Consider the following 27141-nt stretch of genomic DNA (forward strand, 5'->3'; position numbering starts at 1 on the left):
CACACACGCATGCGCTTAGAAACATGTGCAAATAGCTGATAGTGTTACACTACACCTCCCTGCCATACCCTCCCTCTCTGGAACATCATAAGATCAATTCATTGAGGAGTTTATGGCATCGATGTTGAAAAATGTGAATATCAGAACATCAGACGTCAGATGCTTTGCAAAGAAGAGATGGAAGTGTAATTGACAATCATTTTTTTCAATGGTTTAATTGAAAAAACAACAGCACATCATTTAGAATTAGAATTTTTATTTGCAAAAAAAACAAAACAAAACAAAAAAACATGACAGTATACATCAGTTTTGCTGAAAAATACAATATCTTATTCTTTTTAGCTGAATGCTCCACCAGTTTCTTATACGCAACTTACACACACAGCTCAGGAAAAGTCATGACTGTCGTACCTTCAGAGCAACAAAAAAAAACAAAAAAAAAACAGCTGCAGATTTCCAATGAGATGATGACATGTTGATGAGGTTCCTCCTGTGTCATACCGGAACCTCTACACTCTGAAACAGAGAGAGAGAACAACCATCATGTTTTTGTTGTTTAGACCTGCTTTTGTCTACAGGCGAGCATACAGTTCAGTACATGAATTTACAGTTACATATGTGTCCGTTCCTTTCTAAGAACCTACAGGAAACCAAGGGACCTGTAAAATAAAGCATCTCCGGACAGCACGTCATATTTCACTGATTGAAACTCATTGTTTAAATGCAGTGTTTCCGTGTGTTGTGCAGGCCTGTATACCTGATTCTGAACATCACAGTCTGTAGAGGAAGCATCGGTTTGTTTACCCCCTGATGTGGTTGTGGGCTCAGAGAGAGGAAGTGCTTCATAACTGGGACTGGAAGGCACAAACAGTGTTGAATGGGCTGATTTGAATTGCAGAACAATAAACTTTCTATGGGCCACGAAGAGAAGGCTTACTTTGTTGAAGCAACGTGAGTTTGAGCTGTGAAAGAAATGAAAGGTGGAGACATGAGAACACTTAACATAAATTCTGTTACACATTTCCAGTCAATTCATGTCTCCTGTACACAAACACAGACACACACAGACACACACACACCTTGCTCACGGTCAAACATCTTGTACACACAGGCTGCACCCACTGCCAGTGTCAGAAGAAGGAAGCAGCAGAACACGATGGTAATGACCTCTATGGTGGTAATGACGACCTCTGTGGAAGAGAGGAGACAAGGCCGGTGAAGTATTGCAAACTGCAGAGGCAACATGTAATGCATGTGAATATTCCATATGTGCTTTTTACTTGGTGGTGTTTCAGTGGAAGATGTTGCTCGAGGCATGGAGTTAAGGATCCCGTCTGATCAAGAGTAAAAGGTGTAATGTGGAAAAGAGCACAGAGAACCCACCAAAGAGGACATATAAACAGGCGGATGAATGCAATACGTTACGATGAATCTAGATTAAAAATATGTCTGTTGAGGCACAAAGACTGCAAACTGGAGAAAACAGTTAGCATCGCTCTGTACAAACGTAACAACATCCAGCTCCTAGCACCACTAAAGCTAACTAACATGTTATAACTTGTTTGTTTAACCCATACAAATAATGTAATAATTAGTGTCAAAACAACAATTTGCCATTTTACAGAGGACTGTGTGCTAACTATTTCCTGGCCATGAATTTTCTTCAGTGAATCAGCGGCAGAGTAGGGTGGGTTATCGCTTCAGCACAACAGGGTTGGTTTTTTAGCTTCCTGGCCAGCAGTGTGACTTGGAGTGTCCACTGGTTTCCCCCAGTTTCCAGTCCTCATGCTAAGCTAAGCTAACAGACTGCTGGCTGTAGCTGAATATTTACTGTAGAGATTCAATACCGATATGAATCCTAATTGTCTAACACTTGGTAGGCAAGCAAAGGAGCATATTTCCCAAAATGTCAAATAGTCGTTAAGGATTACTTTTAATTTGACACCTAGTCTTGATTTTTTCACCTGTGACCCGGACGAGCACGGCTGCACTCTCCACCCATGGCTCAGACTCATCGTAACTGTCCCGTGCCCGGCAGCGGTAATACCCAGACTCCTCCGTGCCAAGCTTGGTCAGAAAGAGGGTTCGTCTTTGGTCGGCTAGGGCATAGTGAGACAGGATGGGGTGAATGTGGGAGTCCACGTATGTCTCAGAGGGAAGGACAGAGTCGTTCAAGAGCCAGGAGACATAAGGGAAAGTTCCTCTGCTGACCTGACAGCTCAGCCTGGCTGCAGCCATTTTAGAGTTAGCTGTGAAGAGATATTCAACCTCCACTTTTACATCACCTCCGACTGGGACTGGACGAACAGAGGGGAGCAGAATGAGAGGAAGACTATCAGAGCGGAACTAAAGGTGAGCAGTCACAGAAAGACACATTTCCTTCACATGTGTAACTCATACCCACTACCAGAGTCACAGGCTCACTCATCAACTCCTGCACCTCAGTGTTCACCCTGCATCGCGCCACGCCCATGTCCAGCCCCGGCACCATGGCGACGGGGAACCAGGCAGCGAGGGATTCAGTTGCCGTGACGGATTCCACTTCTTCATCGTCTAATAGAAGAGAGAAGTTGACCGGCGGGCTGCCTCTTGTTGTCCAACAGGTCACGTTGCCGCGATAACTGGCTCCCTCTTTGGAGATGGAGAAGGAGACCCTTGGTTTTGAAACGTAGACTGGAGGAGGAATGAAGAGGGGTGAAGAACATGGATGACACAGTACATGTTACATGAATCAGGAGTATGTGGCCAAAAGTATGTGGACGTGATTGTGTAATTTTGGTTCAGGGCTGTTTTGATTAGGCTTTACTTAATTTAAGATAACTCTGAAAGGAGCAATATGGAATCATTTTAACTAAACTAACCATTAAGCTAAAATGATATTGTTAAGAAGTCTGTGTATCGTGTTGCAGCAAAGTTAGCATGCTAACCAGCTAGCCTCAACCCATCCTATCTTGTAATACCACTTTGCACCTCAAGAGGCCATAGTGAGTCCAACATCAAGGTGGTTTTCTTGCAACCCAGGCCTGCCCCAAAACAAAATAAAAACTTTTTTGTTTGTTTGTTTGTTTTTATTTTGGGTTGGGGTAGTGACTGGCCTGCACAGAGCCCAGACCTCAACCCCATCCAGAACACAGACTGTGAGCAGACACTATCACCCAGCGGCAACACTGGATCTGAAGTGAATTTCTGCATCCTGGTTCCAAAATCTCGCAGAAATCCCTCCCAGAATAGAGGGTGGTGGATTTAGCAGCACTTTAATGCCCATGGTCTTGGAATGAGATGAACAACGTCTCACTGTCCACATGATTTTGGCCATGTACTGGAAGGACTGATGCAATATCTCGGATGTAAAGAAGAGTCTAAAAATATCAGCCTTTTTTCTTGCTGGATGAAACTTAGTTCATCTTAATTTAATGCATTAGCATGTTAACATTTACAAATTAGCACTAAAGACAGACTACAGACTACTAATCCATCCAATAGACGTTGAGCCATTTCAGTCTGGACAAAAGTGGTGGAACTACCAAAGAATGATGTTGCCATCACTGCTAGCATGGTTAAAACAACCATGAGCTATTCAATACCTCCACCTTCTCGTAAGTCTTCAGTGTTTGTTTTTTGTTGTCACATACCTTTAACTGTCACCTGGAAGTCTGTGCTGCTGGAAACCCTTGTGATGTCCTGCACCCTGGACCAAGCCCTGCAATAATAGGACCCAGCTTGCTCTGCAGTCACCTTCTCCATCGCTAACTTGTTGCCAGTGAGGTGGAGGAAGGGAGAGGTCGAAGATGTTATTTCCTTCTTGTTAAAAAACCAGGTGTAGGAAAGGTGGGAGCCCTTTGTGACGTTGCAGCTCAATACTAAGGGTGACCCCTCGTATACGACTGGGGGGAAGGGTTCAGAAGTCACTCTGGGCTTTGATACTGGAGCTAGAAGTCAGGGAATGGTAGATGATTTAGGAGAAGAGGAAGAGCTCAGGTTTAGAAATGCTTGTCTTCAGTGAAGTAATAAAACTTTAAAGCTCTAAAAAGATGAATGCTCTCTATGCCTGTTGTGTCTTTTACTCACTAACGACACTCAGTTTGATGCTGTTGCTGACTCCTGTGCTTCCTCCTGCTGTTGCCTTGCATTGGTATGACCCCTCAGATGCTGCAGTGACCTTCAGGAAGAATGATGCAGGTTGGTCCCTTTCGAGAGCAGTGTCTGTGGCGGACAGGACACCACTGTTCCTCATCAGCTCGTAGGCGACTGGCAGAGAGGAGCCAGGTACAATACACCGGAAAGCCACCCTCGAGCCGAGGAAGGCCTTGTCGGGACCAGTCAGCACTGGGCGAAGAGAGGCCGACACGCCTGAAGAAAGAAATTAAATACAGAGAGCTTGGATGGAGCTCAGATTTACCCATTGTAAGTTTTACAGGGAGCAGTATAGACACAGAATTATTATATTTCACTTGAATGAATGTTATGAGATCAAAGAACAAAAGCTCAGGACTTAAACAGAGCAAATATCTGACAAGTTGTGGGCAAACAAAAGATCTCTCAGCAAACTGAGCTCCATATCTTAAGCCCCACTTTAGCAGACTTACTTATCTCGACGAACAAACTTGCCAGAGCTGAAAAAAAAAATCAACAACACATTTAGTGAGAATACTAGTCCAGTCATTGAGTTATTTATGTTGCCATTTTAAATAATATTCAACTAACTCACCCAAAATTGGCAACAGATTGAGAGTCTGTAGATTCGTCATAACAGTGCTCTGTATTGGTCTTTGACATGGTCTCTCTAGCTCAGTTCAGTGTGTGTGTGTGTGTGTGTGGATCCATGTACGTAAAAGCTGGGGGTGTGACATGTGTGCTGCGAGTAGATAACCTATTAGGCTTCATGTCATCACACATCTGTGCAGTGCTGAACACAAATAAAGTTTTACAAAATGCACAAACCACAAAGGTTTAATGAGCAGGATATTTGGGAAACGTTCAAAGTTAATTGAGCGCAGTTAAAGTGACACTTTGGAACACAACTATATACAATGACCATCGTAGAAATGCTGAGCAAGATTGCATTCACATGAATAAATATTGGTTTACTGAGAGAAAAAATAAAAAGTTCAAAAACTGGCTATGACTTAAACTTAGCAAACTCACAAGATATTCAAGTCAAGGCCATAACAATTGAATGCAGAAATTACTACGATTAAAGAGAACGCATCACATCAAGGTTACATTAAGACACTTGCAGAAAAAGGTCACAGCTTTGCATCTTATCTTTGCATCTGGAGCAACTGGAAAAATGGAAGTTTATCATGATTTTATTTTCAGCCACCCCCAGGTCCCCACCCAGCTGTGCTTGGCCAAAGCCTTGGCCATTACTTTGGAGTGGAAGTGTTTGGATGGACGAGCTGTCATCACTCTGTATACGTGTTGGGGGGGTCCTCCTGTATGGCCGGTGAATGGACTCTGTGGGTGTTTCTCTGACGTCTGAGCATCGTGGCATGCTGCTTCACCAGAAAACGCTTATCTGAGCTGCTCTGTGAAGAAAAGATGCACAAATTTATAGACACAACATGCAGACAGTAAACAGGGATGTCACCCTAACAGATCCCAGAGGGTGTAAGCTGGGTGTAACTCAAATATCTCCTTATCTTCCCTCTGTGACTAATTTATATGTGACAAAGTTGTTTGATGACATGTGACTTACCATAACCAGCATGTCTTTCAGTCTCTCAATGGCCTTCTGATTGGCTCTTCCCCGTGACACATACGAGGTTAAGATGATACTGAGGAAACAGAAACCGGATGAAAGTACTGCATGTCTATCTTAAAACAGCTTGTATTCATTGATGACCAGCACCCAACATGTGTGCAGCTGTACGTATGCTGCTTCTCATTCTCTGACCTAAAGGTTGAAACAGTCTTAAAGTGCATAATACTTGCTCTCATTGAAATTAGAAAAACTCATCACTGTGTAAAAACAGCGTTTGCATAAACTTGTAGTCTCTTTGCATACTTACACTTCAGCTAGTAAGAGCGGAAAGGCGAAGGCCTCAGAGGACAGGTAGTGGACAGCGGTCTGCGCCGGGCGAGGAAGACTGGCTACACACACTCCTGTCACATTAAACACAGTTTCTCCATTTCCAAATGGACCACAGGAGGACCTGGAGGGGAAACAGGAGGAACACCTGGGAGGAGTAAAGTATGAATCAGATCTTTGGTTTTTTTATATTAACGAGTAAAGAAAATGAAGTATAAAACTACAGTAAAAGTTTACAGTAAAGAGTACATGTTTATGTCCGCTGTGACTTCTTGCAGGTAGAAGTTGTAGGCCAGTGTGGCTGCAGCCATGAGGAGACCGAGCAGCAACATGAAATGGAATAAGACAGAGGAGCTGGAGGCTCGAAACATCCTCTGCTCTGCCGCACAGCACCGCAGGAGCGTGAACTGCAGACGTGTTAGAGAGAGAGACGGACATTGTTGGAAAATGTTCAAACATAGTTGATGGTCACTCGTGCTTCTTGGTCATCTGCCACTGCAGAACCATGTACACAGACTGGGGGAAACAAGGAGAGACAGGAAGAAAAAAGATCGGAACTTTCCAAACCATTTCAGGACAGACACACAGAAAAATCAAAATGAATTTCAAGAATGAGACAAATACATCAGCGTTGATTATTTAACCACTACGACTTGTTAATACATTGTTTCTTGTTTGTTTAACCAGTGTCCAGACATCCTTATGTGACAGACTAATTCTTACTTGGGTGCAGTGACTTAATGCCTGCCAACATCGAGATGACAATAAAACTCCAAGAAGTCAATGTACCTTCCCCAGAAATGGTCCTGAGCACAAACCCCCATGAAACTGCCTTTTTTACACTTTGGTTTTTGTATGGATTAAACAAATGGGTTTAAAAATGAGAATCAGTGAGCTTTAGACGTGCTGGTAGACAGATTTAGTCACCTTTGGACAGAGCCGGGCCAGCTGTTTACCATACAAACATGAGAGTGGTACCATCTCCTCTTACTAAACAAATAATATCATTCAGCTCAGAGCATTGGTTTATGGATCTCTATTTCATTCATTGTAAGCATCATTTACTATTATGTATTTGAGGTTGTTTGTTTTATTATTTTTCAACTAATTTTATAATAATAAGTTCATCTTTTGAGGTCATTCATGCCAATACAGGATGTTGAACTGGATTTAAACATTCAGAGACGCAAAGGGAGAGAGAGACACTTGAACAGCTCATGTGATGGTCAATAACTCTTATGTTCCAGGCAACCTTTTTGATGTAGAACGTGGCCATCAGCGTGACAGTTCCTATCAGAGGCAGCAGAGGGCAGTAGTAGACTCCCACCCAGGACACTGTCTGACTGTACACCAGATCCAAGACGTTGAATGGGATCAGGAAGTGCTGTTTGCCTGACAATCGAGCCACCAAGGAAGAGGGGTACTTCTCCTGCACTAACCTGTCGGACGGAGGAAAGAAAGTTCACGGATCTTCAATATGAAGGATAACTGAGCTTCAGTCTTTCCTTGGTGTAGCCAAACAATCAGAGAGACAGTAAACACATTCATCTCTCCATTCAAACTACAATGACTAAGACAGAAAGCAACTGCTGATGTGAAGTAAACCCACTTCCTGGGGTAGTTCACGAGAAAGACGCTGCAGAAAGTGGCGAGGAAGTTGAAGATAGACAGCTTGTACATCTCTCGACCAAACTTGTTCTCCATGCACTGAAAAACATAAAGTAAAGAAGCGCACAAATGAAAAGGGCTGTTAAGAAACACTTGAAGTCTCATTAAAGCTCAGGCTGGAGGATCCTGCAGCATAAATCTCCCTCTCAACTCACTTGATGTTGTTGTGTTGTACTGAAGACGAAAAATAAGTAGATCCCCAGTGAGGTCAGCTTCAAGAAGATGCTCCTGGTGAAAAGCCAGAGTGAGTCCATGCAGTGTGCATGTGTCAGTCACAGTCACAATGTGGGGGCTTGCTTTCCTTATGGGGACAAAACGCAGGTCCCCACAACGTAAATCATTAAAGCTGAAGATTTGGGTTAAGGTTTGGGTAACGTCAGGATTAGGGTTAGGGTAAGTCTCCAGGAAATGAACGCAAGTCTATGCAGTGTCTACAAAGGTGATGCAAACACGACTGTGTGTGTGTGTGTGTGTGTGTGTGTGTGTGTGTGTGTGTATATATATCATAGGCTGTCCCGTGTTTACCTCCGTGTGCACCTTACCTCACAAGCGTGGCATTGACCTGCATGGTGGAAGAGTAGTCTTCAAAAGATGAGATTTTGCGGAACGCGTGAGGGAGGAACAGGTTGACAAAGGTGATGGTGATGGGAGGAAGGTACTGGAGGAACAGACTGACCAGCCAGTGGTGCTCACTCTAAGAAACACAGCCCAGAGTGTCAGATGTGAAGACCTACTCACTATAACCAAGACACACTGAAACAAAACCAGATGGTCAGCTTCAAAGTCTCACCTCAGACTGTGATGTGGTCGTGGCAAAGTAGATAAGGTAGAAGGCTCCACCCAGCAGAGACAGAACGAGCAGGTTGAAGGTGAACCTGAGCAGGTAGAGACGCACCCTCTGTCCAAGCGTCCTCTGAGCCGCACGCAGGGAGAAACTCTGCTCCTCCAGGAACAGCTGAGAACCAGCAGAAAGAAATAACCTGTCTACACATCACTGTTTTTACTCAATCAAAACATAAGAACTGAACTGAACTGAAAAGGCTTAATCAGAAGAACGGGATAGTAATACCTCTTTACAGTGAGTTTTGTACATTTGTACATGCATAAATGTGTTTTGTATGCAGGGGTGGGAAACTATTTGGTCTCCCATCCACAGTGGCTGGTGGATATCATTTTTATCAGCTAATGTTAAAGCAAATGAACAGCAGAAAACTATTTGCTCGAAATAAATCTGGAAAATGTTATATTGATCATGAGATCCCAGGTTTGAGTCTCAACATGGGAATTAACATACAGGTGACAGATTAAAGGAAAACTTGAATAGACAAGCAGACAAACATAGTCAATGCATATGTTTCCTTACAGGGCGTGAGGATGTGAACAATATGCTACGACCTTGGAGTCAGGAGGTTTGTCCATTAATGTGTCACCTAACATTAGATACTACGTGAATGTGGGACATTTTGACAGATTCACTCTGTGCTCTCAAAACTGGCCAGCATTTGGCCAATAACATGGGAAATTAGAAGAGTGTTGTTGTGCCTGCAGGTGCTCTGTGTGCATCCACTCACCTTCAGATCGTTTCTGATGAAGCTGTGTTTGAGAGTAGCAGAAGCAGGGTCCTGGATGGTGAAGTCCCAACCACAAAAGATCTTAAAGCTCACGTTCATACTGTAACGCTTCACGAGCAGCCAGGTGTGCTTGTAGCCAACGATGGTTCTGTCAGAGGAGTTTACACATGAGCAGATTTCATGGCTGTTGAAATGTTTCGTTGCAGCTGCAGCTGTATCCTAACTGACCTGCGGACCACCATGATGAGGCTGAGGAGGAGGATGGTGATGATTCCAGCCAGGTACAGCAGAGGTGTATTCAAACATGGCAAATTCAGGGAACCGCGGGTGTAGAAGCCAAAGAAGACTGGAGAACGATCCAGGTAGCCCTGTCGAAAGGAGGAGAGAAGTGAGACTACGCTGAACACACAAATAGAGAACATACAGTACACAAACACACACGCACACAAACCCTTACCGATCCCAGGAAGAAATCCAAAAAAGAGTCATTGCCTCCAAACCTCAAAGGTTCTGTAAAATCACAGAGAACAACACTACAGTGTGTCTGAAGGAGTCTGCTTTGAGTTGTGGTTAATTTAGTGTAATCTGTCATTACAGCTGACTCACCACTGCTGTTGCTCCTGCCATAAAATATTGTGGGCCCCAGAATGAAACCCAGCGTGAGAGCGCAGTGCAGTAGGTTCAAGTAAACCAGATATCTGAGGAAAACAAAGTAAGCCTTCACGCCAACTCCAAACCTGCCTGAAACAGATCACTGAGCATTAGGATCTTCACATGTGTTGAGGTCAAATCATGTAGTCGTGATAATATGATATAGTGGAAATCAGAACATCAGGTCCTTATCGTGTACTGTCATACCTTCGATGGCGTGGAGAGTGTGCTGCCATGGCAACAGGCCTGAAAGAGCTCCTCGCATCTGTACCCAAACCCTCTTCCTGTTGATGCTCTGGCTCCGCTTCCAGGACTCCCAAAAACCAATATTGCTGATTTGCATCTTCCTCCTGTCCCTAATCAGCAACGTAAATATGATATTTGATAAATGCATTAATATCATTTTATATCATTAACACAAAATTTGATCTGATACTAACTCAGTGGATTACCAGTGGCAGAATATGATGACAGGATGTGCTTAAATATAGGCTGCTTTTGCAAAGTTAAAATGATTTAAATAAACAGCAAAAATACTTCTAAGGGTTTTCTCAGGCACAGACCCCCAACCTGGAAGTGGGGACCCCCCATCCCAACACACAAGATCACAATATAGATTACACTCAATATTTTTGTGCATTTTGTTTAAACTTTGCTTTTTGAATGTGAATTACTAGATAATTTCACAACTGTCTGAGAGGGAACTATCACTCTATCTATTGGAAGTAGATAAAGCTTCATTTTATGAGTTTATGAGACAAAAAATGTTCGGATTAAACCAGGATACAGCAGGTATAAACTTAAATCACGGTAGTAGGTCAGTCAATTGAAAAAGATCAGCTTTATATTATGATATATATTGTGCTGGAGTAAGTGACAGCATGGGCCTCTTCCACCAGAATATCCCAGTAAGATGTAGAATGACAGGAAGCAGATTGGGGGAGTGAGTAACAGGCTCTCCCACCTGGCATCTCTCTTCCCCTGAATACACATGACCAGGTTCCTGAGTGGCTGTGTAGATGCCTTGTCCTTGGAAAGGTGTCCATTTCCGATCCTCTCCGTCGACTCTGGGCCACCCTGGTAGGCCTCGGGGGCTCCCAAAACACCCTGTGTGCTCTGCTGGAGCCGGATGGCCTGGATGCTGGGCAGCTGATCAAATATCTCCGTCTGATAGTACTCACAGGAGTCTGACGACAGGGAGGAATGGGTGCTCTCATCTGAGGCGAGAACGACACATACATGTAGATTACAGTGCCTGTTTACATACAATGTGTTTTACTTACAAAGAATAGAAAAAGGTCCAATCACATTTGAGAAGTTTAGACCAGCAACTATTTGACAACTGTGCTTGAAAAAAAAAAAAAAAGATTCAGATGATTGTCAATTAATTTTTGTCCATTGATTGACTGATTAATCGGCTAATCAATTCAGCTTCTGTGGCCCTGACATATAATTTGAATATGTTTTTGACATTTATATACACAACCGGTTTGCTTGCTTTCCTTTGTGTTTTTCTCTCGCCTCTGCAGCATCTGTAGTGTCTTCTAACATCAACAACAACGTGTGGAGATTGCATGTTATCCTGGAGTACCATCTGGTCTGCTCCAGAAGTGGAGAAATATTCATTGTACAGTATGTCAGATGATTTGATAGTGGGCCTGTGTTAGACACAGGGCAGAAACGTATCCTATTCACAAAAAATGAAGCAATCACGGCTCTTCGTTTCATTTGGTTGTAAACTGTTTGCAGAGGTACAGTATAGATCATGTACTGTAAGTGTATCACTCAGCATAATCCCACATTTACCGTAAATACAGACAGTCTTAAACAGGTAAGATGTCGTCTCTCCCTCACATTCAGTACAGTATAGATGGCAAACTCACATCTACACTGGTATATTTTCTGTTACCTGACAGGAGTCTCATGAAGTTGACATTGTTGTGCCCCTCCATTTTTTCTCCCCGCACTTCCTCTTTAGAAAAAAAATGTCCAAACACCAGTCTTCTTGCTTCATATAAAACACAAGTCAGCAAACATGTCCACCAACGCTCCACCTCAAAGTTCTGAAAAAAGTTACTTCCGCAGTCTGCATCAGAGCAGCCTGCTTTGCACCTCGCAGTCAATGCCTCACTGAAGTCACAGCTCCTGAGCGGCTGATCTGGGGTTAGTGTTGTTCCTCAAAATCCTGTTGGTGCGACTCGCTTTCTGGCAGGTGGAGCAGATGCACAGTCTGTCCTCACATAGACTGACTGTGACCAAATTTGACAGCTCACAGGAAATCACATGACAGGATGCAGAAACAGGCATTGCTATCGTGGCTGAAAATAACACAAATAACTTCACAACAGACGTGTTGAGATTGACAGCATCGTGTTATTTTCTCCTGCTCATGTACAATCTAATGATTAATACTGCAGTCTGATCAGTTTTCAGGTGACCTTGCCTGTGACATCAAGTAAGGAACAATGCTAAATAAACATTTGGTTTGAAATTGAACTGTAATTTTGCATTTTGAGCAAAATTCGCCACCATTATTAAGTGCCTGACAGAAGCAGGCAGACTTGACGTGCTCTACACTGGCCGGTGTTTGATCATTTGGAAACTGACGTCTAATGTATGACATGATGCAGCAGAAAGGCTCTTTCCTCACTCTTGTCACACCACAAAGACGTTTGAGGCTTTCAGTCAGCACCATTTACAAAGAAACATGAGCAGGGGTGTTTTGTCTTATGTGCTATTTCCACATGCTTAGTTTCAATTCTACCGAGACTTTCAAGTACAGATATACTGGTGTCAAAGTGTACTAAAGCATAACGTATTATGCAGCAGAATGACCCCAGCAAGTATTATATTATTGGATTATTTTTATTTCTGATTCCTTGTCATGTATGTAGTATTTTATCTTATAGTTGGTTGAGATAAAGCTAAAGGGATTTCACGGATATTTAACTCTACTTTGTCGACGTTCTTAGACAAACATCTTACCCAGACAATATGGATGCACCAGGTTATCCTTCCTTCACTTCGTAAGTGAAACATGAATGTCAACATGATGACAAATGAATTATGGATGTGATTAGGCCTTTTTCACAGGAACAGCGCAAGTGTTAGTGGAAACATTAATGATTGCTGTGCCGGACTGTCACACACATGATCATAGGCTTCTTAAAAACAGACTTAGTTATGGCAGTGGCAGTGAACTAAAATGAATTTGTAAGACGAGGCAGGCTAGTCAGTGGTTTTGAGAGATGGCCTTGGTGTGGCCACGTATGTGCAGGTGCAGGGGCGGCATTACAGACTTTGCAGTTGCATTGCAGCATGTGGGATTAGTGATGGGGGGGCGTAGAGAGAGCAGATGCTCCAACGAAACACACTGATTCAGATTGCCACCTCTGAAGTAAGAGCTCACATTAAATAAGAAATGGGGCCATTTGCTTTATATATCCATCTCCAGTAGCAATCTATAACCAAATAACATGCCTATTGTATTGTACATACATGTGCTTCCTTATATGTGCTTCCTTACTCCTACTAGCATGCCCTGGGGCCCGTCAAAACTACCTTACGCCACTGTGCAGGTGAGTCAAGAGGAAGGGCCCTTCAGTTTTTCCACACAGGCATGACTGTCTGCTTTTTAGGCTTCACCGCCATCTGTCTTCATCGCGTGTTATGCAATGTCTTCCTCTACTTTCAGTTGAGTTCATTTACTTTCTGTGTAGACTCTCCATATGTAGGTCACGTAAGCATGTATATGTCCTTGATTAAAACACTGACCATCACGATAAACTGTGTTTAGACCGAGTGCTTTGCTTTCATAATGTTTGAATAGACGAACACCGGCAGGAGGATTTCAAACCTGAATAGGACTGAACCAAAACTCGCAAATCTGCGGGGTTTAAATTTACGTTATCTCGTAATTACTTTAGGGTCATACCGCCGAATAAGTTCGGTTCATGGGTGTACTGTGGAAAAACAGAGTCTCAACACGGTAACTTCCCACGTCACCGAAGTTTTAGCTGTCGGCTTTTCTGTGTCATGTTGAAAAAGTGGAAACTTTTCATCCCTCCGAGAAAATGGTTTCTCCCCCACCGTCCGGTTGCGCGTGCAGACTATTTTGACTGACACAGTAGTGAACACAGACTGAACTGGTTTGTCAAGTCGCTGAACGGGTGAGTGGACTTTTTCTGGCAGTTTTTATCCATGCGGTAAGCTGTTGTTTGGTTTTATTTCGCCACCCCTCGATTTGTAAAACCGCAGATTTGTTGCTTCCTCTAAAACAGAGTGTTGTCAGCTTAATGAAACTCAGTGACAGGTTGAGAAGCTCGCAGCCTGCCGTTGGTCGTCTCTTAGTTAACGTGTAAGCTAACAGACAACAGACAACAACGCGGGAGAGGTGAGTGTTTTTAAAAAGAACAAACTCGTTTATTTCAGCCTGTGTCGCTCTGAGATTGTAATCACAGTTTCACACTTTCGGGTGAATGAGCTTTTGTCGTCTACCGGCCGCTTCGCTGTGGTTTCTGGAGCTCCTTCTTGTGCGGTCTCTCGTGTCCTGAACATTGACTCACAGACGGTGTGTAGATGGGTGTTTTTGCCTCATCTGTGTCTGAGCAGAGAGGCTTCCAGTTTCTGTCATGCAGCCAGCGCCGAACCTATAATTTCGTGTCTTTTTTTTCCGAGTCCAGGCGGAGAGGCATGCAGTATTATGGGCCCCAGAGTGCAGGAACAGTGTAATTGTGTACGTCCACGCATGCCTGACTGCGTTAGGGACGGCACAGGCGCGTGAACTGCACCCACGCTTTCGCCATTGTCTGCCCTCACTCATCCTCCTCTCTAAGCAACCTGCGTTTCTTATTTTCTTTTTTTTAAATATCTGCCTTGCTCCATAAACACTTTACAACTTTTGCTTCCTTTGTACAAAACCCCAGATTGGAGGTTTGCTCCTCTAATGGTCTCCACCCTCCCTCTGTCACCCCCCCACCCCTTCCCTGAGGCAATCTGTGATGCCTAACTCATAACATGAGGGTATTAAAATAACGTATCAGCACTGCCAAGTTTGCTCTGTGGGTTCTTCCTCGGCACCCTGGGAGCTGATTGCCAGGCAGTTGCTGAAAGCTGTCAGATGACAGGTCCCTGCAGACCCCTCCCCTCCGTTTACCCTCCTCTCTGCTGATGGCTGCCTTCTGTTTTCTCTTTCCTCCACTGGAAAAAGTCTACCCACTTCTGTGATGTGAGGCGGTTTTTCCTTTGTAGACAGGGATGCCCCCCTTGTATCTAGGTGACACTGCTCCTCCATACATCTGGCAGCTCTGGGGCACTTTTGGTCCTGGTTTTATGTCATACTACTTATTTCCTTGTCTGCTCAGATGCAACAATGGTCTCTTAACTTGTAACCCAACTTAAACTCACATTGAACCAATCTGTATTCTTTTCAGCCCTTCTTTGTTTTTCCAGCATATTTTATTTGGCAGTAGTGCAGCTCAACTCTGACCCCCTGTCAGGCTGTGTAGACGCTCGTCCCACCCCCACAGTATCCTGCTCAGGCTGTACAGTCTCAGAGGACTGCTTCAATATTTGTGATCACATGTACGCACATTAAAATAAGACCCAGTGAGTCACCATGGGGCTAAACGCAGAATGTTAGAGAATGGCCAGCCACCGCAGCGGCGCAGTGGTGCGTGAAAGCCGTCGTGTTTGCTGCTGTGCCCTGCAGGAGTGAGAAACAGCCAGGCTTCAGGTCAAAAAGACATCAGCTAAAACAAATATATGGAGGGACCTCGATTTTTAAGGAAAGTGTAACATGATCCTGAAAACCTCGGTTAATGAGAAAAGTATGTTTGAGACAGAAAAGAACAGATGTGAGCGGTGGATTGCTGCAACAGGGCCTGAAAAGAAAGCTGAACACAGGGATCGATGTTGATGGTGGTAGAGGCACATATTTAAGCCATTCAGTCATTCATGCAGTGTGTTGGCTGATTTTCAGAGCTGCACCCTGCTTTGTGCGTGCAGATGACATTATATTCACTCGAGACCAGAACCAGGAAGACCTCCACCCTCAGAAAATGTCCAAGTCTCTGTTGTTGTGCCTAAAATACTCACACAATGATGTATGAGTGGAATGATTGATAGAAGAACACAGTGTTTGTCATTCACCCAGGACACATTGCAGAGGGCGCTCGCATTAAACAGAAACAAGCAGCCACTTTGAGCTGCGATGTGGTGGATGCTTTATCGCCTTGCAGAGAGTGCACGGTGTGCGCTGTGGGTGTAGGAGCCTCTTTCTGGTAACTGAACTTTACCAGCTGGGCAGTGGTTTAGCGATGGTTCGGTTTAGGTCTAAGGGGAGGTTTGGTAACAGGACTTGCCCACGATGAGACGAACCCTTGTTTACCCCTGAGAAATACTCATTTGTACCACAGAGTATGAAACCCTCAGAAAAGCCTCATCCTGAAGAAGTTTTCAAGAACATTCAAAATCCTTAGAGGCACATCACTATCGGGAAATACTGCCTCTGCTCTGGATGCATGTAAACAGGAAGTGGATCTGATGTTTCATTGAACCTCATCTATTCTCACAGTGAACCTTCTGTGTACATTAATTACCACACTTTGGGTAGTTGGACCAGACATTTAAAGGTGTTTTTCCTGCTTTTGAGAAAAGCTGCTTATAATTAATGTACTGAATATTTTTCTATACTGCTGAACCTTCTTTTGAACTGCATGCAGTGGAAGAAAACACTCTTTATTGTGGCATGTTGATGCAGAAATCCTCCTCACTCCACCATAGATAATTTTTATAAGATGTTTATTCATCCATTTATATCATTTTTTTTACATGAAGGCACTACATTTTGCACTTGATTGTACAGCCCATGATAACTCATGATTAATGAGTAAGCCTTGAAACCCTTGAAATCTTGTTAAAAAAAAAAATCTGTATTCCTGCTCACTGGTTTGCATCATTTCCCGCAATGGCCTCATAAACACAACAGAGCCATAACAGTATAAACAGTTTGGTAAAATCCATCTGTTTCATGTCCTATTATTTCCCCTCAGCCGTAACTGTGAGGTTTGTGGATATATTTTCAGATCAGCTGTTTTTTTTCCTTTTTTTAAATGCACAAATCTGATGTTCAAAGAGCAATCATAAGGCAAAAGTTACAGCTCTTGACTGTTTTATTTATCCACAGTCTCCGTCCTGCCGTATGAAGGCAGGCCTGACTAAATCTGCTGAAGAGGTTTTATTAGCCACTAATGAGTATCTGGTCTCAATTTCCTTGAAATCCCAAACGCTTGTCTAATTTTGTTTTATGACTTCTGTGATCATGTTTAGAAACAACAGGACATGTCCTCTCTGGGCCTTTGATCAAAGTTTATGTGCAGTTGTTGCATGTAACTGAGGACAGATTTTTTTGGACTGAAGCGAGTGTCTTTAAAGTACACACCAACACACAGGAACCAGCGTGCTTCCTCCAAACCTCCGTTGTGACACATGGTGACTGTAGACAGTGACAAAGCATCATTCTGTGTCTGCCCATGAATATTCATGACACTACTGACAATGCGCCATCTGACTCTGACCACAGTCCCGATCACAAGCGATGTCACAAAGGAGCTCTCATGAGTCTGGACAAAATGACGTAATCCCTCATGAGTCAGTGTCACCTCACTCTTTTTGTAAAGGCCAGTGAATGTTGACAGTACGCAAAAATGGATGCATTCTCCCGTGCCCTTCGGTAATTTTAATATACCAGACTTCATTTACAATTTTATCCTTATCCAGATGCAGGTCACATGTTAATGCGAGGTGTAAACAGGACCTGAGGCTGGAAGTGCCACGGTCACTCATCATGCATGCAGTACTCAAGCTTTGTTTCCTCTCTGTGCAGTGAAAAGTGTGCACAGGACAAGCATCGACATGACAAGATGGTTCAAATTCCAAGTGTGCTGGCATTTCTCCCTTACCTCGAACTCACTCGCTTCCCTCTGTCCCGCCTCCTCCCCCTTTTCCTGTCGTCTCTCAGGTAGAGGAATAAACACCATGGTGGGAGTGGACTGCAGGTCTGAGCAGGTGAGGGTGTGAACCCTCCGCAGTTGGTCGACAAAGACCGACAGCCGGGCAGATTGAGACTGTCAGAGAAGAAGAATGGCTCGGAATGTTAACTTTGACCTGAGCCACCCTCTCATGGAAGCTGGACTGGAGTGAGTGTTTGAGAAGTCCTCTCTTCATGTTCCTCCTGTTTTATCTGTCTTCCTGTTTGGTTGGCCGTTCCGAGCTGTCAGCTTACCTAGCGATACTTAGCAGGGTGGCCGTGGGGAGGGGAGGAAAATAAGAAGCCAGCCCAGATGACGGGATTAGCAGTGCTCTTTGATGTCTTGTTAGACATTAAACGGAAGGCAGATCATAACACCAACTACGAACCTCCAATTCTTGTCATTCATTTTCATATTTTAGTTGAAAGCATGTTTGAATATGAGTGTGTGTGTGTGTGTGTGTGTGTGTGTGTGTGTGTGTGTGTGTGTGTGTGTGTGTGTTTTCCATCTGAAAACAGCACAGGAGTGAATGGCCTTTGTATGGCCCTCCCCTTGCGTTATCAGTGTAAAAGTTAAAGGGAACTGGACTTGCCCTACTTTCTTGTGTTTTCTTCCCTTCTTGCTTTGAGCCAGAAACAGTCAGTCCAGTTGCCTTTGACTTACGGTATGTCTAGAAAGTGCAGGAAGAGGGTTGCACAGAAGGCAGTCTGGGCTCTACTGCTCACAAATACATGGAAGTGACTTCTTAGACTCTTCCTTGGCTGTTTGGTTGCAGTTTCCCCTCATGAGAGTACTGGTGACTGAGTCAGAGGGTCATTGTGTTTTATTTGTAGCACTCTGGATTTGTATTGAAGTGTGTCTCTGGATCTAACCGCCTGTGTTTCTGACCCTGTATCACCCTCTTTTCTGTCTTTGTTTTTGTTCTCATGTCCACGTGTCCCTTTGTCAGGAGCCCAGTGGACGAGGAAGGTGTTCACGACTCATTCAACCAGCTGATAGCAGAGCAGAGTCAGAATGGAGGACCGTCCGATGCGTTCGAGCTGCAGCAGCTGCAGAGAGACCTGGACGAGGAAGGTCGAGGTACTCTGTGTTTGAGAGCACGTAGATGTTTGTCTCTTTGTGTCTGTCCACTAAATCCTCGCAGTGTCATCATATTTTATTTTTGCCTTTCTTTCCCAGAAGTAGCTTTGTTTTTCATGTGTTGTTTTTTTCTTTACATTTCACAGATGATGTGGGCTACCTGACCAGACCTGGACAGGAGTTTAGGGGAAGTAGGCCAGGGCGAAGGGACGTGGAACGGGAGGATAATGAAAGACAAATAGAGCCCCTCATAAGTGAACGCTGGTCCTCGGCCACCTTGAAGGTCCTGTCCTCCATGCCCAGTCGCACCATCGGTGAGTCCTGCCAAAGGCCCGTGAAAATACAGATGCAGACATGATCATACATACAGAGAGAAAATCATGAGGTGGGTTAGATAAGTTTAGAGTTTCACCACAGAGGAAGCGCTGTATGTGTGTTATGGTGTTGTTGAAAGTACCCTTATCATACCGTAGTTGACCAATAAAACGAGGCACTGTGTTAGTATGTGTGATCCCCTGGAACCTGAACACTTAACCTGGCTGAGGTGGTGCCATGTGAAACATGCTGAGCTCCACTGCAAAAGACAAGCTCGTGTATGTGTCTGATAACAGATGTGTCAGCTGAGCAGACTTTTATGGGGAAGCAGTTTCTGCGTCGTCTTCCTGTCAGCATCTGTGCAGGTCATGTGCTTCAGCTTGTTGATGAAGATGGTAGCTGTTATCTGACATCTTGAGCTGTGCCACATGATGTATGTGCTGGTTTGACTTTCAACAAGAGGAACAAAATGCGAGATAATTGTTTCAGTTAATCTTTCAGTTATTCCCTCCTGCAAACAGCTACATAAAGTCGTTTAAATCTAGCTATAAACCATTTCTTCCCATGAGGTGGTTATTTCATTCAAACTGTGAAAGGCAGAGAGGTAGAGATGACGAGTCCTGAAGCTGTCGTCTTTGGGTGCCACAAGAAGTTGATGGAGTAGTAAATGCTGCTGATCGCATCTCCAAACAGCCTGATCTGAATCTGTCTCTGTCAGGTCGCAGCAGGGGAGCCATCATCTCTCAGTACTACAACAGGACCATGCAGCTCCGGAGACGCAGGCAGAGCAGACCTTCCATCCGAGACTTCTCTCGCTCTGCCAGACCCAGCATTCGAGGCTACGGCATGGAGGCGGACAGCACGGACGCAGAGGGCGCAGAGGGTGAGGACAGCAAGACACTAGAACGCTGCCACATCTGTGTTGTTTTCTGAGTTTGTTATGTAAGCGACGCTGCTCCTGTGTGCGTTACAGTGAGTAAGAGGGAACGCTTGGTGAACAACCTGCAGAACCTGTCCGTGAGCGACAGAGTCAGGATGCTCAAAGCGATGCCTCTCAACGTGGCTGAGAAGAGTGAACTCAGGTACACATTTTTCTGACCTCTTTCTTCTTTGTTATGCCTATTCACACTACTTGTGATCCTCATGTGTCTGAATGTCTCTGTCTGCAGGAGGTTAGCTCTACAAAGAGAGAGCCGCTCACGGTCGAGCAGTAAGATCCCCTGTTGCAGTCGACTCAAATATTACATCATCATTGTAAGTCTCTCACACCGTCGGACACCTTTCTGTCCTCTACTGTCTTCTTTTTTTAGAGGGATTGAGCAGTACTGTTGTCAGTGTTTGCTAACCAGCACTAAAGTAAATGAAATCTACTGAAGGTGTAGAAAAGCAGGTGTAGTCACAAAGATGCTTGTTTGACAGGCAGCTGTCTGAGAAGTCGACCTCTGTACGCAGTGGAAACACGGGGCCAGTTTCAGTTTGTGGTCACCATCTTAAATGTAATCATCTCATCATCTGTCTAGACATGATGACCTCACGATTGTTCCTGTTTTAAGACACAGTTGATGGAATGTTTACTGAAGGAGTGCTGTGAGCTCTTGTGGACGTGTCGAGTAATATCGCTTCTCTCTAATGATAAATGGGCACATGAACACAGGAAAGACAGCACGCGACACATTCTTCTCAGGCTGTCGTCGGGTGTCAGTGGTTTGTGCAGGATGTAGGTGCTTTTATCAAGCCAATGTAATCGCCCTGTTGCCCAAGCATTTACGTCTCTGAGAGTGTGACTCACACATTTCAGACTCTCAAAAGCTAAACAGCTAACACATGTGAACACTTTGCCTGGATCTGTTGCGTTGTGAGTCATTTTTATTACAACATGGATAAGTTTCTGTGTCCCTATGTCTTTCTTCTTTACTCGTTATATATAATGCAATGCATTTCTCCCCCCTTGTTTTCCCACACTGTGTCCCCTCAGGCTCTAAGACACAGTTGGTACAGCTGGCTGTCCTTCCTGCACTCCCTCCAGCTGTGGCAAGTGGCGCTCAAGAGAGTGAGCGGGCGTTTTGGCACCGGCGTCCTCTCGTACTTCCTGTTCCTTAAGACCCTGCTCTTCTTCAACCTCTTCCTGTTCGTGGTGACCGGTGCTTTCCTGGTTCTGCCTCAGGCCGTGCACCCTCCAGTGCTGCCGGCGAGGAGAGCCTCCTTCATTGGACTGGAGCTCCTCACCGGAGCGGTAAGCTGTGTGCTGTGGTATTACTGCGACACCTCTGACTCACTGTGAGGATCCATGCTAAGACTCACCAAATCCTGCGTGTTTAGAAGCTTTCCGCCTGCGTGATGAATGTCCAATGAGACAGCCATCTTTGAACTGTCCCCCTAAGCTAACAAGTTGTTTTGCTTGTTGTTTCCTCCCTTGGATATTTGAGCTTTACTGTGCACAATAGTTTGACACTAGAAGACAGAAGTTTCTCACCTCAAATCTCGGTTCAAGACGTGTTCATACGAGTCAGATTTTGTGACATTGCAACTAATTTGGAAACTAGTTATGGTTCAATATGCATCTTGTGCACGTGTGATCCGTTAAGGAGGAGACATGTTGTGTCTAGCAGTTAAACTTTTGAAACTAAGAATATTTGCATATTGACAGATTCTGGATTTATCAACAGGAAGAAGGAGTAGATTGATTTCTTAGAGTTGTGAACGAGTTGATTTTGTGGAAAAAATATTTTGATATGTTTAAACACGTCTGGAGGGGACTAAGTCTAAATAACTGTATTCTCTGTAGGTTTGGACCCAAACCAAATATAATAACATCACATAAATGCCTGTCTGCCTCTGTCCTTTTGTCTTAGGGTTATTTCTCGGACACAGTGATGTACTATGGATACTACTGTAACTACACTCTGAGTAAGGGCTGCAGGGATGATGTTGGCGGACAGAACGTCTCTGTGTCCAATGGAACCGGGCTGGGCTGTGCGTCGAAGCACCACTCATACAACATGCCCCTTGCATACTTCTTCACCATAGGAGTGGCTTTCTTCATTACGTGCATCATCCTCGTGTACAGGTACACAGTGTGTTTTGAAAGTAAAAGAAAAGTGCACCTCTGCACAGATGCAGCTGACTTTAACTGTAATGAGTCTTGGTGAGGCGTGTTAATGTGTGATACCAACCAACAGCATGTCAAAGTCGTTCGGCCAGAGCTTCCGAATCGACAAGTCTCACAGTATCTTGGCCATGAAGGTCTTCTGCTCCTGGGACTTCAAGGTCATTAAGAAAACCTCTGTCAGGCTCATGTCTGGGAATATCTGCACCCAGCTGAAGGTACATGTGAACACACACACACACACACACACACACACACACACACTTGAATCTGTAAACACACCCTCCCTTCTTGTGTATCCGTCTCTTTCACATAGTTGGCAGGCAGGAATGTGATGACCTTATACATTCTTTTGCCTCTTTGTTCCTCTATGCTCCTCACAGTATACCCTGTCTGTCCCTCTCTCCCCCTTTGCTCATTCAAATGATTTCTCCCTCTCCTTCCTCCACCCTCTCCAGGAGCTGCTAGCTGAGGTGAATCATAAGAATATCAAGAACACTGTGTGCCAGAAGCTGTGGAGACTGATGGTTCATGGCCTGGCATGGTCTATCTGCATAGCAAGCACCACTGCCTGTGTGTTTGGTATTTACTACTTCTCTGATTTCATGCACCAGGTGAGGCATTTGTTGTCCTTTGTCATACATTCTCTGCTCTTTCTGTTTATTAAAGAAGCCATTAACTCCACCATTATTACATCCTGCTATATCAAACAACCCACTAATCGACTGCATGGTTGCTTACTACAAAACTGTATCACCTGAACATCTCTTTCTCTATCCTATATGAAGGATTTGATAAATCTGTGACAAATAAATACAGCTGAAGAGGTGATTTCTGGCAGCTGGGAGGTGGCAGTACAACCAGCAGTTGCGTCAAAGAGCCCATCATCCAGTTCTCGCTCTCTCTCCCCAACAGAGCCTCCAACAAAGTACCCGCCGTGCCATCCAGGACCCCTTGTTGAATGAAGCCAGCCTGCTGGCTCTCCCCGTGGTGGTGTCCCTGATCAACCTGCTGCTGCCCGGCCTGTTCAACCTCGCAGCCTGGATGGAGGACTATGAGTCGCCGTCTATACGCACATATGTGGCCATCGGCAGGTACGAGCGGAGGGACGGGATGTTCTAAATTCAAGGCTGTCAGAATTTGAGAAGGTGCAGAGCCGATGGTTTTGGTTGGTGACGTGCTGTTTGCCGTCCGCCTTTTCAGAAACTTGATGTTGAAGGTCAGTGTGCTTGGAGTCCTGTGCTACCACTGGCTGGGTCGGGTGGCTGCTGACCCTGCTAGCATCGGATTGAAGGTAACATAAATAATGAGACATCATTTTCACTTTCATACATGCTGTCACAGTTGGGTTGAGGAATTTTAATAATGGTTATTTGACTGTATGTGGTATTTGTTGAATGGCTGTTTCTGCGCTCTGTTTCCAAAATACTGTCTCCAGTGCTGGGAGAGTTTTGTTGGGCAGGAGCTTTATCGTTTCCTACTCATGGACTTCATCTTCACTCTGCTTGACACCTTGTTTGGAGAGTTTCTTTGGAGGTTGGTTATTCATTAAAAAAGCCCTTTGTCTTTATTCCTCATTGGACATTATTTACTGGAATCATACATGTCAGTATATAGTGTTAACTTCCTTTTCGCCAGCACACTCAATACCTTTTATTAGATTCTTTCAAATCTTTGGTACATATAGTGTAAGAAGCTGGACCGACATGGATGTAAACTGCAACTTGACTGGTTGGTGGAGGCATAAAACCACGAGGCTGAGATTGGAGTTTTATTTGTCTCTTTTTGCTGTACTGTATTAAATCCTCTCATTTGTCATTCCATCGTCTGCAGGTTGTTCTCTGAGAGGGTGCTGAAGAGGAGGAGGAAGCCGGTGTTTGATATCGCCAGGAACGTCCTTGAACTCATCTACGGACAGACGCTGGCCTGGTACAAAGCTTACAGTTCAGATATACACACAGTCCTGTCAGTCACAGTGTTTGTGGGTAATGACAGTGAACCTTGTGTTTTCCAGGCTGGGCGTTCTCTTCACTCCTCTCCTGCCTGCAGTGCAGATTCTCAAACTCTTGCTGCTCTTCTACATTAAGAAGGTGCTTAAATGGAAAACAGTTGAAATGTTCAGAACAAAAGTAAACTGTCTAATAATTGATCCTTTAATTTTAATTTGTAGTGTTATGGTCAAAATGATCCTCTGTGAAGGTGTGTTTTCATTAACTCCCTGCCATTAAACAGCTTCTCATTTCAGACAGCGGCAACCCATTTACACCTGGCATAAAAATCAGATCTGCGCCTGGATGTGTTATCCAGATAATACACGATCCAATCTTGCCTTTGCATTTAATGCGTTCCTGTTATCCTCAATGAGATCTGATCTCTGTTCTCCAGCAAAAGCTGCTCATGAGTAATTTGAGGTGGCAGCAAATCAGCCCCAGACTCCCTCAACAAATCATGGAGTTCTGTGAGTTGTTGCGCAAGGAATAATTTTGTAGACTTTGTTAAAGCGTCCTCATGTGTTGAATCACAAGTCGTTGTGATGTTGTGTCAGGATGTCGGCACATTGCACGGATTGCGTTTCCAACTTTTTATGCAACGGCTGTTTAAAGTCTGATGTCTTCAGCATGACGGTTACGACCTTGCAAACAGTAGTGAGACAACAGAAGCCCAGTGGACCGCTGGTTCAGTCAGACTTCACTGTCTTCTGACGGTTGTGATGGAACCTTTGACCCGAGCCTCTGTGTTTTTGTTCTCCCCACAGAGCAGTGTGATGATGAACTGTCAGGCCCCCAGGAAGCCATACAGAGTCAGCCAAATGACCACCGTCTTCATCACCCTCCTCTGCTTCCCCTCCTTCCTCGGTGCCTCTGTGTGTGTCACATACACCATGTGGAGGTACGTGTGCACACACGCAAAACAACATTCGGGCATTCGGGAGATGTTATTGAGTTTTGTGCTGTTATACCTGTAACTTAATAGACTTTGCGCACTGATTTACATCAGTCAAACTGTGTCTGAGCTGTCCTGTTTTTAGATTTTATTGGCCAATCAAAAATAAAGTCTTGGCCATAGTAAAATTTACCTCAGACAAAGGTGATGAAAAATAAATGATAAAGAAATAATAAGTGAGGATTGTGCTGCGAGCAGTTCGTCACAGTCTGTCCTCCGTCCTCAGCATCACGCCCTCCTCCTCCTGCGGTCCCTTCCGTGGGCTCAAAACGATGTTCCAGGCGGGGAAGCGCTGGGTGGAGCAGCTGGAGAAAGATAATCCCAACCTGTCCCTGCTGGCCAGGGCTCACTCCTACCTGGTGGAACACCCTTTCTTCCTGTTTGTGGGAGCAGGCATATTCCTGTGAGTGCACACACGTAACTACAGCTGCAGCACTGTACTTCAGATCCGAGACTCAGTATGTGCTGAAGCTGTCCTGAAGCAGGCAGCTGTACACCATCATGTTGATCTAATGCCTGGTGTTTTCTTTCCATCAGGATAGTTATTTACTTCCACAGTCAGGTGGTGGACGGTCAAAGGAAGATCATCAGTTTACTACAGGAGCAGATCAAAAATGTAAGACTGTATATTCAGCTCTGTTTCTGAATCTGCGTCTTTATAAAGATGATGACAAACCGTGATAAATGTGATGAATCTGGTTCAGCTTCCTCCTTTCATCTCTCTGCTCAGGAGGGAGAGGACAAGAAGTTTCTGATCACTCGCCTGCAGTCGATCCATGAACAGAAACGAACCCCTGCTCGACGGCTCGCGAGTCAGGTCGGTGTCTGTTGCTGTGGTGCTTTACAACAGCTGTTTTTAGCTGAAGCTAAACAACATCAATACACTGACCTCCTGTGTTTTCATTTTCCCCGCTAGGACTCCAGCTGTTGAGGTGATCCTTGATTCTCTGAACACGGAGGTGTGGAGAAGTCTTAAATCAGTGTGGCTATAACTGGAATAATAGCCAGGGAAGGACAGCTGTACATACAGTATGACCAAATTCAAAGGTGTTATGCATTAGGACGTTTTAAGATTCGCAGAGGATTTTAACAGCTGGAGCGTTTTGTAGAGAGAAAGCGTGTGGAGGTATCAGGGGAGACAAAGCTGTCGGCTTCATGCAGCGCCGGTTAGAGATGGAATACCTGGACTCCAGTTTTAGACAGTCAGATGTTACAGATGGACAGTGTAACCAGAGAAATCTCAACGCTGGTTATCAGTGTGTGTAGATTTCAGTCATCTCTCATAGAAGCACTTTTTATATCAACTGTGAACAACTTTTGTTTTATTCTTATTTCTGGTGCAGCAACATAATGTAGTCTATAGTTTTTAAAATGCTTTTAATTTTTTAAGAACTATCAGTGTATGTTGTAGATAAACTCTGGATGTTGTGGGTGTGATCATGATAATACTGGAAATGAACTTGTTTTTCTGTTTTGTTTTAGGGTTTAAACTACTACTGTATTGTCATACTTTTATAATTAAATTATGTTTTATCATATCAGCTTGTATTAGTATTTATTGGTGCGTATGGAAGTTGTGAGGACGGCGACAGCACAAGGAAATATTTGTTACAAACTCAACAGCCGAGAAAACAGCGTGACATAATTTGTACTGTTAGCATTTTTTTTTTTCCCACAAACATGCAAATAAGAAAGTAAAATGTATCGAGACACTGTTGCAGTAGTGAACTATATCTGACTGAAAGA

At 44.3% G+C, this 27141-nt stretch overlaps 3 protein-coding genes across 7 annotated transcripts; 1 reads left to right on the forward strand and 2 right to left on the reverse strand.

Moving 5' to 3' along the window:
- Positions 1–243: 243 nt before the first annotated feature.
- LOC143319506 (Fc receptor-like protein 5) lies at positions 244–4797 on the reverse strand. 4 transcript variants are annotated; one of them, XM_076728552.1, is made up of 10 exons: positions 4709–4797; positions 4587–4613; positions 4069–4350; positions 3633–3929; positions 2401–2673; positions 1965–2297; positions 1080–1334; positions 938–962; positions 758–854; positions 244–516 (listed from the first exon to the last, which is right to left on the reverse strand). In XM_076728552.1, the coding sequence occupies exons 1-10, from the start codon at positions 4746–4748 to the stop codon at positions 496–498; spliced, it is 1650 nt and encodes a 549-aa protein (XP_076584667.1). In that variant the 5' UTR covers positions 4749–4797; the 3' UTR covers positions 244–495. The 4 variants fall into 4 exon arrangements, with proteins under 4 accessions (XP_076584667.1, XP_076584666.1, XP_076584668.1 ...); XM_076728551.1 differs by lacking the exon at positions 244–516 and having other exon boundaries at positions 548–854; positions 1080–1190; positions 1281–1334; XM_076728553.1 differs by lacking the exon at positions 244–516 and having other exon boundaries at positions 548–854; positions 1080–1190.
- A 136-nt stretch (positions 4798–4933) lies between these two features.
- tmc8 (transmembrane channel-like 8) lies at positions 4934–12121 on the reverse strand. 2 transcript variants are annotated; one of them, XM_076728548.1, is made up of 16 exons: positions 11831–12121; positions 10886–11138; positions 10129–10277; positions 9877–10011; positions 9728–9780; positions 9499–9638; positions 9271–9418; positions 8490–8654; positions 8242–8393; positions 7855–7927; positions 7641–7738; positions 7284–7470; positions 6281–6438; positions 6012–6179; positions 5699–5777; positions 4934–5528 (listed from the first exon to the last, which is right to left on the reverse strand). In XM_076728548.1, the coding sequence occupies exons 1-16, from the start codon at positions 11871–11873 to the stop codon at positions 5406–5408; spliced, it is 2124 nt and encodes a 707-aa protein (XP_076584663.1). In that variant the 5' UTR covers positions 11874–12121; the 3' UTR covers positions 4934–5405. The 2 variants fall into 2 exon arrangements, with proteins under 2 accessions (XP_076584663.1, XP_076584664.1); XM_076728549.1 differs by having other exon boundaries at positions 5278–5528; positions 6012–6155; positions 11831–11964.
- Positions 12122–14022: 1901 nt separating this feature from the next.
- tmc6b (transmembrane channel-like 6b) lies at positions 14023–26933 on the forward strand. Its single transcript, XM_076728023.1, has 21 exons — positions 14023–14090; positions 17942–18119; positions 18901–19031; positions 19178–19345; positions 20065–20229; positions 20320–20428; positions 20516–20600; positions 21322–21579; positions 22199–22413; positions 22526–22670; positions 22911–23066; positions 23368–23546; positions 23656–23746; positions 23891–23988; positions 24286–24381; positions 24467–24542; positions 25208–25341; positions 25622–25798; positions 25933–26011; positions 26126–26212; positions 26312–26933. The coding sequence occupies exons 2-21, from the start codon at positions 18064–18066 to the stop codon at positions 26324–26326; spliced, it is 2520 nt and encodes an 839-aa protein (XP_076584138.1). The 5' UTR covers positions 14023–14090; positions 17942–18063; the 3' UTR covers positions 26327–26933.
- The last annotated feature ends 208 nt before the right edge of the window (positions 26934–27141 follow it).

Source organism: Chaetodon auriga, chromosome 4 (genome assembly GCF_051107435.1).
Source record: "Chaetodon auriga isolate fChaAug3 chromosome 4, fChaAug3.hap1, whole genome shotgun sequence".
Classification (NCBI taxonomy): Eukaryota; Metazoa; Chordata; class Actinopteri; order Chaetodontiformes; family Chaetodontidae; genus Chaetodon; species Chaetodon auriga.